Genomic DNA, 15737 nt, shown 5'->3' with positions numbered 1-15737 from the left:
GACATTTAAGAAGACTATTCATTGTGTCTGCGTGTTTACGATGGTGATGGTTTGAACCCGGAACAGACTATTTCTATCTTTCCTTCAGATCAGACCGGAGCAGTCAGAATACTTTTGTCTTGTTGTTTTTATGTTTTAGAATCATGAACTTATTTTAACGCTTGTGAGACAGTTAAGAATAAATATAGATATGACCGTCAAACCATCTTTGCGTTACACCATGGTCTTTGGTCATTTCAACTATAGTTTAAGTGTTTAATTGATGTTGTGTTTCAATGTTAACAGAAATTGATTATTGATTATTTGTACATTTGGATGACAGTTAAGTCTTTCTAGTTGCATTATTTCAGATGAAAAACTCTTTAGCACAGGGCATCATTGACATTAGGTGTCCCACAGGGGGCCTGTGCATGTGTGTATGTATGCGGGGGAGAGGGGTGAGGATACCTTTAAAAACTGTCTGTAGCTCACTATGTATGCTTCCAGTTGTTTTCTAGTGCCAGTAATTCCTGTTTTGGGGGCATTTTAGGACATGTTGACATCAGGTGTCCTCAGGGTGGGGGACACAGCGTGTCTACAGCGTGTGCGTCCGTGATCGAGGAGGGGGCGTGGCTCCGGCGTCTGTAATCGTGTTAACGCAGACGTTTGTGGACATGAGACAGCCCCCTAGGTGTCTCACTTCCTCGCTGTTTGTGGCTCTCCTTGCATGCTCGTCTGCAGGCTGACGTCAGCGGCGCGTTGATTCGCTCCGGCGAGACAAGGGAAGGAGTTTGTTGCGAGAGGCGGACAGAGAGAGAGGGAAAGCGGGTACTGTGAACTGTCTTTTATACTATTGCTCTGAGGACGCGCACTATCTCCCTCTTTTAGCACTGCTCTTGACACTCTCCGAGGACGCAGTAGCATAATCGTGCCAGTGAGCAAGGTGAGTACCTGCTAGCACTGTTTACTAGTATTAGTTGTATTTGGCTAATTTTACACCCTCACACGCACTTTCGCCTCTTTTTTTAGGGATGGGGGGGGGGGGGGGGGGTTGAGCGGGGGTGTCCCTGTGCAACCTTGTTAGACTTGTTGGACGCTGGAGAGATGTTGGAGTGCTTTAAAATGAATGAATTATTGTCATATTATGTTATAAGTTAAATACTTTGTTTGGGTAACTGAAACAGACTCACCATAGTTCCCCCCCCCCCCGTTGTTAGCTTGCACTTTTCAGTGTGTGTATTTTGACGCTTTAGTCTTCTCTTTAGCTTTAACAGTGTGTCATTCTTCTGATTGACAGCACGTCTAAATCATTTCAATTTTTTTTTGTTAAAGGTCTCTTTTGCTCGCGCTTTCTCCGTTCAGCCTTCATTCATTATTATGACTGACAGCACGTCTAAATGTCGTTTCGCGTCATTTTTACGCCGTTTTTCTAGATTTACGACGGAGTCCACCTGTGCGTGAATGAAGCCTACTTTTTTGGGAGTGTGCACACTCGTGGAATATTGAACGCGACTCTTGATCGCATCGATTTTTTGGTGTATTTTTTGTGCCCCTTTAATCATTCCGCACTTTGATGCAAAAAAGACCAGTTTTCGTTGTGTCTAGACGCACGCCGAACCGCTATATTATGGATAACCTAACGCGCTAAAAGGCACCATTTAGTGTGCAAACAGGGTGCAGAGAGCGCAACAAGCATTTACTGGGTGGTGGTGGTGTGGGGCGTCGTAAATCGTGCAGCTATTGGCAAAGCTGTAATAAAGATAAGGTCGCGAATGACCTCTGTTGACTGAGAGGCTGTCGTTTCATCATCACTACAGTCTCCTGCAGGTATTGCATTTCTTTAATAGCCACTATAGTGCAAACAAATGGGTCATTTTTATTGTGCATGGAAATTATGTGTTATGCATCATTTTATTGACATTGAGAGTTCATATAGATGTATAAACAAAGTAACGGAAGGCATTCTGAATCAACATGTTGCCATCATAACTTCCTCATCATTCATCATGAAGCCTTTTTTGGGGGGGTAGGGCGCTGCAGCATTGTGTCGCCTTCCTTTTTGGCTTTTTCCTCTCCCTGTCCAGCCATTTCTGGCCACTAGCACCCTCCACCCGAACCCCCTCCACCGGCACCCCTGTTGTCTGTGATGGGAATACTGAATAAGACAGGCTATTTAATTTCAGAGAAGGCCGCTTTGACCGTCTTTGTGAGCCACAGCTAACCGAATGAAGTGATGTGTTTTTTTTTTTTCCTCCCGTTTTCACACATGACATATGTCGGCCTGATTGGTATGCAGGGCGTGCCGGTCAGACTGCTCACAAATTGTCTCCTTTCACTAAATCTACAGTCGGTGCTCATGACGTTTAGCATCCCTGCAGGATGTTTGCATAAAAAAAGCCAATGACTTCCTACTTGAAGAAATGTACAGTGTCTCAGAAGAAAGTCATGGTGCAAGTGGATGTTACGTCTCCTGTTAAGCTCCTTCACCGGTCTTCCACTTGAGAATGCTCCACAACTTGGGCCGCACTCTTAACACATTCACACGTGTCACCACTGAGGTGTGTTTGGGCCCCTCGTAATGTTGGAAAGCTCCGGTTTCCTGCTTCAGAATCTCATAGTACATATTGGAATGAACCACAACTCTCCCCAGTGCTGCCAGCACTCGTGCAGCCTCGGAAATGCTTAAAGACATTATTTTGCCAAAAGACAGGAAGAAAATCAGTAGTTTTGTTACTGCAACTGTCATTTTTCAAGTGTGTGTGTGTGTGTGTGTAGTCACACCTGGCATTATAAAGAGTCAAGACAATGAATGATATGCTGCATTAGCCAATGATTAAGAGAAAAAATTGAGACTCTGCTTTACAATGGTTGGCATCTATCTCCTCAATGAACCTCGGCTCCTCCAATGTCAGCAGCTCTTTTGCATCCCCAGACTGTGACGCCACCACCATCAAGCTTGTGCATTTTCAGTGAATAGTAACGCTATACAAGCAGTATATGCTGAATTCTTTTGTATCAACTATGAATGTTATTTTATTCAGTTTTGGATGTAACACAACAACAGCCTAAGCTGTCTTTTTCCTTCTTCCAGGCTTCCTCTGGTCTCCAACAACAGCTAAAAACCCCCACTGTGAAGCGGGCAAGGCTAGCCTCATGAGTCGGCCTGGTGGACTTCCATCATGGATTTAACAAAGATGGGCATGATCCAGCTGCAGAACCCCAACCACCCAACGTCGCTCCTCCACAAGGCTAACCAGATGCGCCTTGCGGGGACGCTGTGTGACGTGGTCATCATGGTGGACAGCCAGGAGTTCCACGCCCACCGGACCGTGCTGGCGTGCACCAGCAAGATGTTTGAGATCCTCTTCCATCGCAGCAGCCAGCACTACACTTTGGACTTTCTCTCGCCAAAGACCTTTCAGCAGATTTTGGACTATGCTTACACTGCCACGCTCCAGGCCAAGGTGGAGGACCTGGACGACTTGTTGTACGCAGCAGAGATCCTGGAGATTGAGTATTTGGAGGAGCAATGCCTCAAGATCTTAGAGACCATCCAGTCGTCAGACGAGAATGACGTGGAGGTAGGCGTCAATGATGGCAGCACGGAGGACGACGATGAGCGCAAAGGCCACAATGGAGTCAAGATCTCCAAAAAGCATTCCATGGACAGTCTCTACCTGTCGGGTACAGAGCAAGTCTCCACCATGTCCAGTATGGTGGACCAGAGTCCCTCTGTCTCCACGTCGTTTGGAGTCTCCAGTCTGAGCCCCACCAAAGCCGCCGTGGACAGCCTGATGAGTATCGGCCAGTCCCTGCTCCAGCAAGGCTTTGGAGGCGACCATGTCAACGCCCACCACCTCATGAGCGAAATCAAGACAGAAATGATGCAGGTGGACATGGGCGGCAATGGCCATGAGAGCCCTCACAACATGGAGTCTGGTGGCTCCAGCAACGGCGAGAGAAGCGGGGAGGACAGGAACCGGGACGGACCGGGAACACCCACCAGGAGCAGCGTCATCACCAGTGCCCGTGAGCTCCATTACGTCCGCGACGACGGCATGGGTGACTCTCAGGCGGAAGTCAGCCAGATGGGTCTGGAAGCTATGGCCGGGATGGCGGAGAAACACCTGGCTTCACTCTACTCCCTCCCTGTCAATCATAAATCCGACGCCATCATGTCCTTGCCAGTCTCCATGGCCTCCGCTCTCCCAATGTCGCCGGCTTTGGCCATGTCCATGGACTTCAGCGCCTACGGCGGACTCCTGCCTCAGAGCTTCATCCAGAGGGAGTTCTTCAGCAAGCTTGGCGAGCTGGCGGTGGGCATGAAACCCGACGGGAGGAACCAGCACGAGCGCTGCAATGTTTGCGGTGCGGAACTTCCAGATAACGAGGCTGTGGAGCAGCACAGGTAAGTTTGACGTCTTACGTTGTCGGGATCCTTTTTCAGTATCTCCCGAGAGTTTCAAAATTTCAAAAGAATTTCAAAAACCTCAAGTAACCTTATTTAAATTGTCAATCCATAAGGTCAGTTTACTTTCTTCACTGGCTTTCTCCAGCTTGTTTAAACTAACACTGCCTCAACTAGCAGCAAAGGAGCTCTTAAGTCTCACTAACTCAAATCTTAGTTGTTTTTGATGGGGGTTCTTGTACTGTGATCCCACCCTTTTAGAACTGTCCAGTTTTGTCCGACCATAAAGGACAGCTCTTGAATGTGGTGCCCTACCCCCTTTCCCATTGCTGCACAAGAAGGAGAAGTGGGGGGTTGGGAGTTGATGGTCAGTCTAGGAAATGAGCGCCAGACTCTGGGACAAGTAGCTGATTCTGCGACATTAAAGGGGACCTATTATGCTTTTTCAACTTTTCTGACTTACGAATATAGTTACAATGTTGTATTCTTGTGTTAAACCATGCCAACGTTTCACATAATGAGGTTTGCGTATTTGGAAGTAAGCAATTAGTGGCCACATTAGATGTTACCGATGCTGTAGAAAACCTAACGCTAATATGCTAAAACCACTTACCATTGAGCCTTGAAGTAACCTCTTTTTTCTTGAGAAACGTCAGACTGTCCAGTTTCTATTTCCGGATCGGATTCGGAATCCAACACATATGGCTGTATGTTAAAAGTCGTCATTTTAAAAAGATACATCGTCATGTATTATGAACCCCAATACCGTTAGCGGCGAGTGTGACCAACCACAGTGGAGTGGGCGTGTCTGCTGCAGGTGGGCCGTTGGTGGACTAAATTAAAAAAAACGTTTTTGTGGGAAAACAAAAAATCCAAAGACATATAGCTGAATTGTACAGATTCTGGAAGACCTATAAAGCTTTGAGTGCCGGTTATCATGTGTAGCTAATCTATAGGAGTCCACAACTCAATACAAAGGGCCGAAAAATGAGCTTAATAGGTCCCCTTGAAAAAGATGGCCATGATCCAGCTATGGAACCTAAATGAGACCTGCTATTCTTACGTGGTGCTGTGACTAATCGGTGCATTTTCAGACCTGTATGAGCCTGCCATTTGTTTCTTGGATGTTAGAAATCCCTCAATTTTGCACATGTAAGTAAATTTATGCTTTCACGACTAATGTGTCTTCTTCGGGTATTGCAGGCACTTTGTTCGGCGGTCCTTGTGATGCAGGTTGAGACTTATGTGTATGACTTTGTCAGACGCTGCACAGACAGGGGTGTATTTGCTATTGTTGCGTTCACCTCGTCCTTATGTTAAAGATGTGCATAAATGCACAGAGGTGAGCTTTAATAACGTTAGCTCTGTGCTGCTGTGCATTTTGGCTTTGTGCATAACCTCATGCTATATGTGCTCATGTCCATTTGGCTCAGTAGTAAGCCTCGGATTGAATTCATGTCTTATTCCTATTCTGTTCCTCTTGTTTTAAATTAGTAGCCTATGTGTGCAGTTGAAAAGTAAGATTATTTTTCCAATATAATGCCATAATACAGAGTACTTAATACTATATTAAAGTTATTTTCTTGCGTGGTTTATTTTCTTTAAGTGTACATGAGTAGGGGGTAAATGGCTTCCAGTATGCAACTGTGAAAAGTTTGAGAACCACTGCATTTGAGTCTTTGGTGCCCTCCCCCCTTTCCCATAGCTGCTCACAAAGGGGGTGATGGTGAGAGGGTGGTAGTTGATGGTCAGCCCAGGAAATGAGCACTGGACCCTGGACAAGGAGGTAGTTCCCGGATATTTCAATCAGCAGCATTCTATAAGACCTGAAAAAGATCCAGCTAGAATCTATCCACAGGATTTTGCTGCATTCACTGTCACTCATTCACTTTCCTTGAAGGCTGCCCCCAGTAATGTTTGCGTGAATCAGTGGTTAAAGTTCACTTCAGGATTTGAACCCTGCCACCTTTCTAATTGAGCTGGAATGCTCATACCTGGAATGATTCCCTCGCTTAGAAAGAGCTTGGTCCTTAGGATTCCGGCAGCTTTTATCTCGGCAAAAGATGAGCCAATTCCTTAAACTCGTCCACGTGGCCTTGAAGTTCCACAGCAATGAAATTCAGAGCGGCTTTTCATCACTTTCTACCTGAGGCACTGTTTTGGAGAGTATTTAAACAGCTTTTCAAAACGCCCTACAAATGTAGCGCGTAAAAAAAAAAAAAAAAAGGACAGACGGCGCCGTCTTGAGAGTAGCTTGCCGCGTGAAATGGTTGCCTGTGTTTCATGAGGAATTTCATCAATTCGCACCGAGCTGGGAAATCTGGTATCAAAGGAGATTTCCAAACTGTTTCATGCATTGATCTTGCAGCCTTACACTGCAGCATACTAATGGGTTAATTTAAGCGAGTGATACGCCGATATGACGCCGTTTATTATCTCGCATTGTCCTCCTGATGTGTCGGAATCACGTGCTTCCAAAGGTCTGCTATGTGACGCCAAAGAACCGAGTTGTGTCGTCGTTTGACTAGTTATGCTTTATTTCCCCGCCGCCGCTACCCCTGTGTCAGGGCCACCACTGCCCCCACTGCAGCAAACACACACAAAAAAAGATGGCAGAGTTTATTTGGTGCAGGCAGGTCAAGTCAAACATGAGTGTGATTGTTTCCAGATGTGCCCCAGGTCACTAGTGTGAGCTGAGGTGATACGTGCGCCTTCTATGTCCAAATGAATGCTCCCATTTCCTGTTGAAATTTAGCTGCCACTCTATTTAAATCTCACGCACTCTGGATTATATCAGTAAGCTAAACAAAAACAGCCATTTGTCACATATTGTGACTGGCTGGGCAGGTGGTAGTATATGTATAAATACATAATGGCTTCCATTGACCAATAGTTGTCTATGGTGTAACGTCACTGTCAGATAATTGTGTCTGTCACAATTTTTATTTTGTTTTTTTGGAAGGGCGCAATGCAAGTAATTTATCAGTGAAGTATTTATTTAAAAAAAAAAAAAAAAAAACACCATGCAGAACAATTTGTGAAAAGTGAATTTTCCTCTGAACATCTGTGACTGAAGGATTATTTCCAAGTTGTAAATTTAAAAAATGTTTTTGTTAAACTCATGCGACTTGTAATGATGGGTAGCAAGGTTAGAATGTCATGTCTGTACAAATATCAACTCCATCCAAACATTCTATCACGTTGAAAGTGCCATCATTTGTATTTTAGCAGCAAATTTAGCCACACAGTGCCTGACCTGCAACACTTGTCAACACATTTTGACTTTTCTGACTGGCAGATGTGTGGTCTAAAGCCGAAGTACATAATAACTATTACTCATGTCGTGATTTTGTTAAGTAAAAATTGTCCAATGTGGAAATGACAGGTTTTCATCGTTTGTAATTGCCGTTGAGCTGTAGTGAGTTCTTGCTTTGACATTCCAGTCAGTCTGCCACTGAGAAATGAATCAATAAACAGACAAGAGCAATTTATTGGGCAAATAAATGTGTGATGCTGCGCTGTAAAAGAAAAAAAATGGCCTTGTGTTTATCATTCCTCTGATCACTGCTTCTCATGCAAATGATCGACCCTGGTTGTAATGTGCGGGGCAGCACAGGTGAGCGTCTCTCTGCTCAAAAGCAATCAGTGCTGTAACTTCTCCCGGCCGTTTTGGGAGATGAGATGCGGATTTTCCCTCTCCTCTTTTTTTGTTTGCTCCCGCCGTTCCCATTATTGCTTATTTGGCTCGGCAGTGGTGGGAATAATCATCCCGGTATTAAACGGCTGCACTCTCACTGCTTTGGCTGTTCATTACTTTTGCGACAGCGGCGGCACTCGCTCTTCCGTTTCCTGTCCTTCTGCTTGGAGGACGCTCTAATAAACCTGGAGCTCCAGGTGTTTAAACAGCGGGCCGCAGGCTCTTATCTGTGCATATCAGAGTGGGGTGCCAATAACCTCCCCTGGCATCCTCCTCTGTAAACTGTAGATTGAGTGCAGATAGATAGGCGTGCAGTTTGCAGCAGGTGATAACATTGTATGCACACCCGTGCTGTTCATGTCCAAGGCCAGAGGATGGTGGTTGGTTTCTTCCGCACACATACAGACTCCTGTGTGCCTTGGACGCTACCAACCAGTGACCACGTCCTATCTAGCTCTGCTGTGCTTCTAGATGGTCATTTCTGACAACCAAGTTTGGACTTTTGGGTGCAGAAGGAAGAGGGATGCTTACCTCGCAATCAATGATCAAAGTGAGCTGCCTGAAACTTGAACCCTATTTGGTCGACCGCAAACGTTCACCAACAACCCTAATTTGGGTAAGCGCTAGAAAGGCACCTGTTGCCAAGATCTGAAACTGAAGCTACCCATAAGTAGAATAATAATCATTAGACCACCAAGCGGAAACACTTGTTGCCTACTCAGGATCCAACACCAAAATGTTATTCCTTTCCCAATGTCCGACCACCCCATCCAGGTGCTGTGGCGTTTGCCGCCTCTGCTGCCTCGCGCTGCAGAGCCAGCTTGGCCCCAATATAGACCATACCAGTTGAACCATAAAGATTTACACTGGCTATCTCTGTCTGAACTCAGACCTGCGCTTAGTCCTCACTGTCAGGGTAGGAGATGTATCGATTAGGGGCTTTACACGGGGAGGGGCTGCATCGTGTCAAAGCCAAGACACTCAAACATCAAGGCTCCTGATGCTGAGTCCGACGGATGCTCTTTTGGAATTGGAGGAAAAACCTTGTGGCTAAAGCAATGATCTAATCAGCAGGCTGATTAGATCACCTCTCCTCCTGAGATAAGCGTGGAAGGAGGTGTTTGTGCAATAAAAGTTAGCAGCTTGACTCGCTGCGACCAGCTGCTGCTACCGCCATCTCTGCTGAACGGGCTGTGTCGAAGGGCTGTCGGGAAAACGACACACTGACCCCCCCAATCTTTTGTCTCTGTGGGGGCATTGTGGTCTGGAGGGAGGGATAAGGATCACATACTGTACTGTGAATATTGGCCTCCTGTATGTGTCCATTTTGCTCTAATTAGAGTGAGTTATCAGGTGACATGCAAATGTGTTCTGTGCCTTTTACATCCTGATTGGTATCTCCAAGCGCCTGAAGCTGTGGACACTTTTGGCACCGAAAAGGAAGCCGCTTTCTTTTTTTTTTTTTTTTTTTACAGTATCAAGCTTTCACTTTTAGAAAAACAGCCTTGACGATGAATGGATTTTACTTAAGAGTTCAGAGAACGCTCTGGGTTCTAATCCCATCGATATCCCATTAGCATCCCCTCTCCAGGTCCCTGCCACATAAAAGGAAACGTGCCGGTTTCCCCCCCTCTCTGATTCTGTCACTCTGGCAGACCATAGAGAGGATGTCACAATGAGCCAGAGGGCCGATCCAAGTGTGCTCACAAATGTGTGTGTGTGTGTGTGTGTGTGTTTGGAGTGCATGTGGAAAAAAAAATCTACTGCCGCCACCTTGGAGGGCCCCCAGCCTCCCTGGGAAGTATCAAATCGGAGGCCTGTGCAGCCTGCGCTGAGAGAGCTCCTAATTAGCCTCTTTGTTGCTACTTGAATGCTTTGCCAGCGATTGGTAAAGGGGCCCCAGCGGAGTGATAGTGGCACGCTAAGAAGCTAGTCATAAAAATTAGCCCCATTCTCTGCATCGTCACCTGTTACAAAAGAGCGCTCAGGTATTGAAAGTGAGGCGAGTGCAAGCTTGTAATCCACCGCACTCATGGACCAGCCGTACGGCAAATGTACACTAAATTAGCTGTCGCTGTTAGCTGCATCACAAGAGTAACGGCAACTAGAGTAAATTAAAATTTCTAAATATTGTAAAAATTCCAGCAGGCCAGAAAAATCTCATCCTGGAATTGTAATTTTTGACCAACCACAACAAATGCTAACTGTACACAAAGGTAAGCATGCATCTTCCGTTTTCACACAAAAATATGTATACTGAACATGACCCTAGTTTTAATTGGCCTGTGGATTCATTCAAAAAATATAATTATACAAGAAAACTTGTATAATAAACTTGTGGGAAAAAAACCTGTAGCATAACTGGAAAAATCAGCAGTGATTTTAGAAAGAAAAATTAATTAAAACAAACAAGTTGTAAATTTTACGAAAATAACATAACATGATAAAATAAAAGTAAAATAAAATTCAAATATTTTATTATAGGAATAAATGTTTACTATGTTTTTTAAGTTGTAATATTATGAGAGCCAAAATAACAAGTAAAATATTTTGAGAAGAAAGTCATAATTACCAGAAGAAAGATAGTTGAAACACAAAGAAAAACAGCTGTAGAAAGTCAAAATATTAAACTCCTAATATATGAGGAAAAATCATGTAATTCTAGTAACAAAGTTGAAAATGATTGGAATACTAAATAACAAAATTGTAGGTTTTCGAAGGAGAAACAAACCATTTGGAAATTTGGGTTGGAGAAAAAGTTTTAATATGATGGGAATAAATATTACAAAAAGAACATTTACAAAGACTATTTAAGATGAAACATAGCAAAAAACAATGAGCAAAAAAGAGCCAAGAGTGAAGTTCATACTAATAATATGCTTCACCTTTATCACAAAGCTGAGATGCACTTTTTTCTTGTTATGTGTATAACTTCTACACGTGTTGCTTTGCAAAATATCAAAGTGGCTTTTGCATCTTTTCATTTTTAGTGTGTGGCCCTCGGTAGAAAAAAATTGGACAACTCTGCAATAAACTAATGTGTCACAAAGCAGACCTCTTAAAAAAAAAAAAAAAAAAGTCCTGACATGCGATGACTGTCAAGGCGACTCAGAGATGTAGCCACCAAACCGACTGATCCTAAGCCGTGCTGTAATCCAAGAGGGATCAGTTGGGTAAATCATGGCATGAAGCTTAAAACCATAATTGATTTATGTATTTGCTGACCGAAGACACCCGGAGAGAGATTAAGCGCAAGGAGGGAGGGAGCTGATGATGGCATAGGTCCTCCTCCACAGTCGTGCTAGCCAGCTGTGGGGGAGGGTGTGTGTGTGTGTGTGTGTATGGAACAAATGCTATGTTAAGTAGCTGGAAGTGGTTTGTAACTTGCAATTTTTATCTTATCATAGGTTGCACCTGGGATGTTATCTTACCATCAGTCCTTCCAAATATATCTCAATAATATCTTTTACAGTCATCAAATTTCATCAAGGAACAATGGGCTGAAATAGGCTTTTGGTTTGTAATTTGGAAGAGATTCATCAGTCTCACCCTAATTGACTTCGTAATAGCAACCACCATCAGATCAGTCGCTTAGTTTTCAATATTGTAGTCTGCGAGTGTCCTCCCCTGACACTTGATGGATCCTGTCTCCCTGCGCTCTTTGCCCGTCTTGGCTGTCAGGCATCTTCAAGGTCTCCCTTGACCGCATCCAGATTGTTTTGTGTTTGTCTGTTTGTCCCTGGGCAACCAAAAGGCAAGAGTGGAATAGTAAAAAAAAACAAAAAAAAAACCCATTCCATTTTGTGGACTGATCACTGAAGCCGGTGGCTGTGGCATGTCATGACTCAAACAGCATCATTTCTGTCACCGCTGTCTCGCCACCGACCTTACAAATGATGCTGTATACTTGCCACCGTATGCCATTAAGCATACTCCCCCCTCCGAGTCCGCTGTTGCAGTTTCCCTCCCTGCTTTCACCTTTGGGAAAGAAATAGCAGATTTCAGTGGCAGTCCCACTTGATGGTTTTATTCTTTTTTTTCCCCCTCAGCGCTGGACTGAGGGTGCTTATCGGCCACGTCTGCACCCCTTATCTCTGGCCCTCAGCTTCCTGCATCCTCTCACTTGCATGCCTTACAGCGAGGATATATTTCACTTAGCCTCTGACCTCAAACCTCCTCTCTCTCTCTCTCGTGCACCCTGTCTTCTGGCCTCCCTTGCGCTGTGCACTCACTTAAAGGCGCTGGGTCGCCGGCGGACACGACCAGCCTGGGAAGACATTGCAGCACCTGTGCCTCAAAAATCAGCCTCCAACATCACTGAATCAAAGACATCCATCATTTTGAAGATTATATTCTGGAGTAAAAGGAAATAATAATAGCTGGTTGAATAGCTGGTTTATTCTCATTGTACTATATAAGTGCCTGAGCACACGGGTTCAAGGGCCCTCTTGAATTTACCGTTTCTTCTCGTTTTTATTCACATTCTGGCAAGTAAATCACTTTATTTCGGCAAGTAACATACATGCACATGTACTCCCAAACCCACCAAACTTTGCAAAGGACTGTATTCTGGTTAACATCCCTCCCACCAAACCCCACTCAATAATCAATGATTATCATTCATTCATTTTCTACCGCTTTTTCCTCACGAGGGTCGTGGGGGGTGCTGGAGCCTATCCCAGCTGTCTTCGGGCGAGAGGCGGGGTACACCCTGGACTTGTTGCCAGCCAATCACAGGGCACATAAAGACAAACAACCATTCACACTCACATTCATACCTATGGACAATTTGGAGTGGCCAATTAACCTAGCATGTTTTTGGAATGTGGGAGGAAACCGGAGTACCCGGAGAAAACGCGTGCATGGGGAGAACATGCAAACTCCACACAGAGATGGCCGAGGGTGGGAATTGAACCCTGGTCTCCTAGCTGTGAGGTCTGCGTGCTAACCACTAGACCGCCATGCCGCCCCAATGATTATCAATCAAAAATAAAAGATAAATAAATATCAGCCCCCTAATTGTGAACAACTTCTTCAGTTTCCTTAGTCAGGTGGGCATTGTGAACAAGCCATCAGCCCAGAGTCATTACCACACAGACGAGGGATACACCATGCAACATCTCCACATAACCAGTTGCCGTGTGACACCCCTGCACAATCTCAAACTCCATTGTTCCACTGAAGGTACCATAAAGCCCTAAAAAACACCTCCAACAACTATTTACATAACTATTTACTGTATATAAACCAAAGTACTGCGACATTGTTATTGTAGCAGCTGACACTCCAAGACAATGTGATGGGACGCCAATTTGCACTGACTAGGAAACCAGAACAAGCATAAGAAAAACGAATGGACAACCAAATGATCTGTATGATATTACATCACATTCCATGTTTTGGTTATAGATGGATATCATGTGTCATAACTGATGAATATCATGGGGACTTACTTTTTTGACTTGCTGTTTTTTGGTACTACGTCGACTTTAGCCCTGCCCCCGCATTCTCACCTCCCTTTTTTGCTCCCACGTTCTGCCTGGGGACAAAGGCTAAAGTGTCTGTAGGACGGGGTTGCAATGCTGGTTTGGAGGGGGTTGACCCCCTTGGAGAACCTGACAGAGACCCATTTTTTCTCCTACTAATCCCCCATTCTGAGCGGGCTCAGTGGGGAGAGAGCTGCCCTGTTGCCTTAATGCCCGTGACGAGCTCCATTGTCAGCATCAGGGTTCTGTTACAGTAGACTGGATGCAGGGGTCTCAGAACCACATCACCATTAATAACCTGCACCCTGTTATTTACAGTACGGCTTTTCATTGGCGCTGCTGAAACAGGAGCCCTTCGTGGATCTGGAGAGTCCGAGGAGGGGGTTTGGCTCTAGAAGGGGATGACCACTGTTTGTGTTCAGTCAGGCCTCCAGTATGGGGTCAAAGAGCACCGCGGTGGGGGCGGCCGGGGTTACAGAACTGACTTTTTGTCCATGTTGGCGGGGGAAGTCTGCACATGCACAATAAACTGCAATTTAAATTAAAAAAACTTGCATTTCCACCAGACAGAGAGTGTACATGGTGGGTGTAAAAATGGGTGTAAAAATCACCAAACTAGAATGGCTGCTGAAGGACATGAAGGAAGATGGCTAAAACTTAATGAGTCCTTGAAAAGAAACTGTTCCAATTGCTCCTCAAAGGTGTTGCTTGAAGACATCTTGAAGGTCTGAGATCATGAATGGGAACGGATTATAGATATTTATAATTTACATTCCTGCCCAGTTCCTATTTTGTTTTTTGGTGCTCAGCAGGGGTTACCGAACAGTGCATTTTCCGCCAATCAGAGAGCAGTTTTAACAATAGTCCGGATAAAAATGCACAAATGAGATTGGCTGGGTGTAAAAGTAAACGTCCAGTGATTGCGCCTCAAAGACACCGCTTCAACCTGTTCAACCTGCGATTGGATTGCTGCTTTCATCTGTATTGAAAATGTCCATGTCCATTTTGACTGGAGAGAGTTCTCATTTGTTGCCTGACAACCTCCAACCATCTGTCAGGTAAAACTGGTTTTGAGACTCCTGGGACAAAGGCGTTTGGGTGGGTAAAGTGAGTCGTTAGTTGGGTGATAATTCAACACTGACGTCCTAAAACCTGACCCGCTACAGAATTTGGGGGGTGGGGGAATATTCAATATGTTTGAACGGGGGTGTGGCCGTTTTGTGGTACGGTACAGAGGCATACAGAGTTCCCACGCTGTACACGTTAAGTGAAGAACAGGAAGTGTAACAGCCTTGCGATATAGTCATGTGCCTACTCCGTGAAAAAACAACCTTTGGTTAGTGGGACTCATGGCTAGCGATTAGTGCTTAGCAGAAGCCGAAAAACAAACTTGTTGCCTTACTATACCCAAGCCGTGACTTTTAAAACTGAGGTACATACCGAACTGTGATTATGGCTTTTTACGTTTAATCTCCACTCCAACCATCACCAACCCAGCTCATGATTATTGTGTCGCATTAAGACGGTTTTCCAAACTTCCACTGTTACTGTCAACCTTCCAATGCACCGCATAGAGAGTCCAAGCAAGGACGTAAGGGTCCACCCAGCCCTTCAGGACGCAATAAAGACAGAAGCCCGGAACAGATTTTATTATTTTTACTTGGACAATGACAGTAGGGGTGAAAGGTCATCAGGCAAGAACTTTACACATGAGTTGGGGTGGAGGGTTGAAGGGGGAGGGGGTGCCCGTCCTCTGTCGCCCACGTCTCACCCCTATTGTTGGTGGACACCAACACAAAGGCTGCTGTCAAACTGTCCGGTGGTCAGCGCTTTGACCCCACCCGTCGTACCATTGTCCATCAGAATGTGGACCGGCAGAGTAATGGCTCCATTTTCAAATGTAGGGGTTTTGAAAATGACCAAACCAGCACTATTTTCATCATTTTATTACACACATTTGTTCAAAATCGAAGACCCTGTGGATTTCAGCAACTGAAGAACACTTTTGATTGACTACTATGGTACTACGTATGGTATTATACCTAAATGGTATTTAGCATCAAAGCAACCCATTGTAACTTTGAGATGTTTAGCCAAGTTGGTTATATTTGGTGCTGACAAGAACGTGTGTGTAGAATTTGAGCATGATTGAGTGAGAAACATGGCT

At 44.8% G+C, this 15737-nt stretch overlaps 1 protein-coding gene across 1 annotated transcript in view; it reads left to right on the top strand.

Moving 5' to 3' along the window:
• Window positions 1-663: 663 nt before the first annotated feature.
• The window catches only part of zbtb16a (zinc finger and BTB domain containing 16a), a 139108-nt gene continuing 124034 nt past the window's right edge, over window positions 664-15737 (top strand). Inside the window, exons 1-2 of the mRNA XM_058078539.2 lie at window positions 664-922; window positions 3071-4387. Of these exons, the coding sequence (XP_057934522.2) occupies window positions 3159-4387 (1229 nt within the window). The 5' untranslated portion in view covers window positions 664-922; window positions 3071-3158. The remainder of the gene's footprint in view (window positions 923-3070; window positions 4388-15737) is intronic.

The sequence above is a fragment of the Doryrhamphus excisus genome, linkage group LG1 (assembly GCF_037039965.1).
Source record: "Doryrhamphus excisus strain RoL-2023G ecotype Guam linkage group LG1, RoL_Dexc_Guam_v1.1, whole genome shotgun sequence".
Lineage (NCBI taxonomy): Eukaryota > Metazoa > Chordata > Actinopteri > Syngnathiformes > Syngnathidae > Doryrhamphus > Doryrhamphus excisus.
The sequence above is the reverse complement of the archived record's forward strand: the minus strand, read 5'-3'. Positions and strand labels throughout refer to the sequence as shown.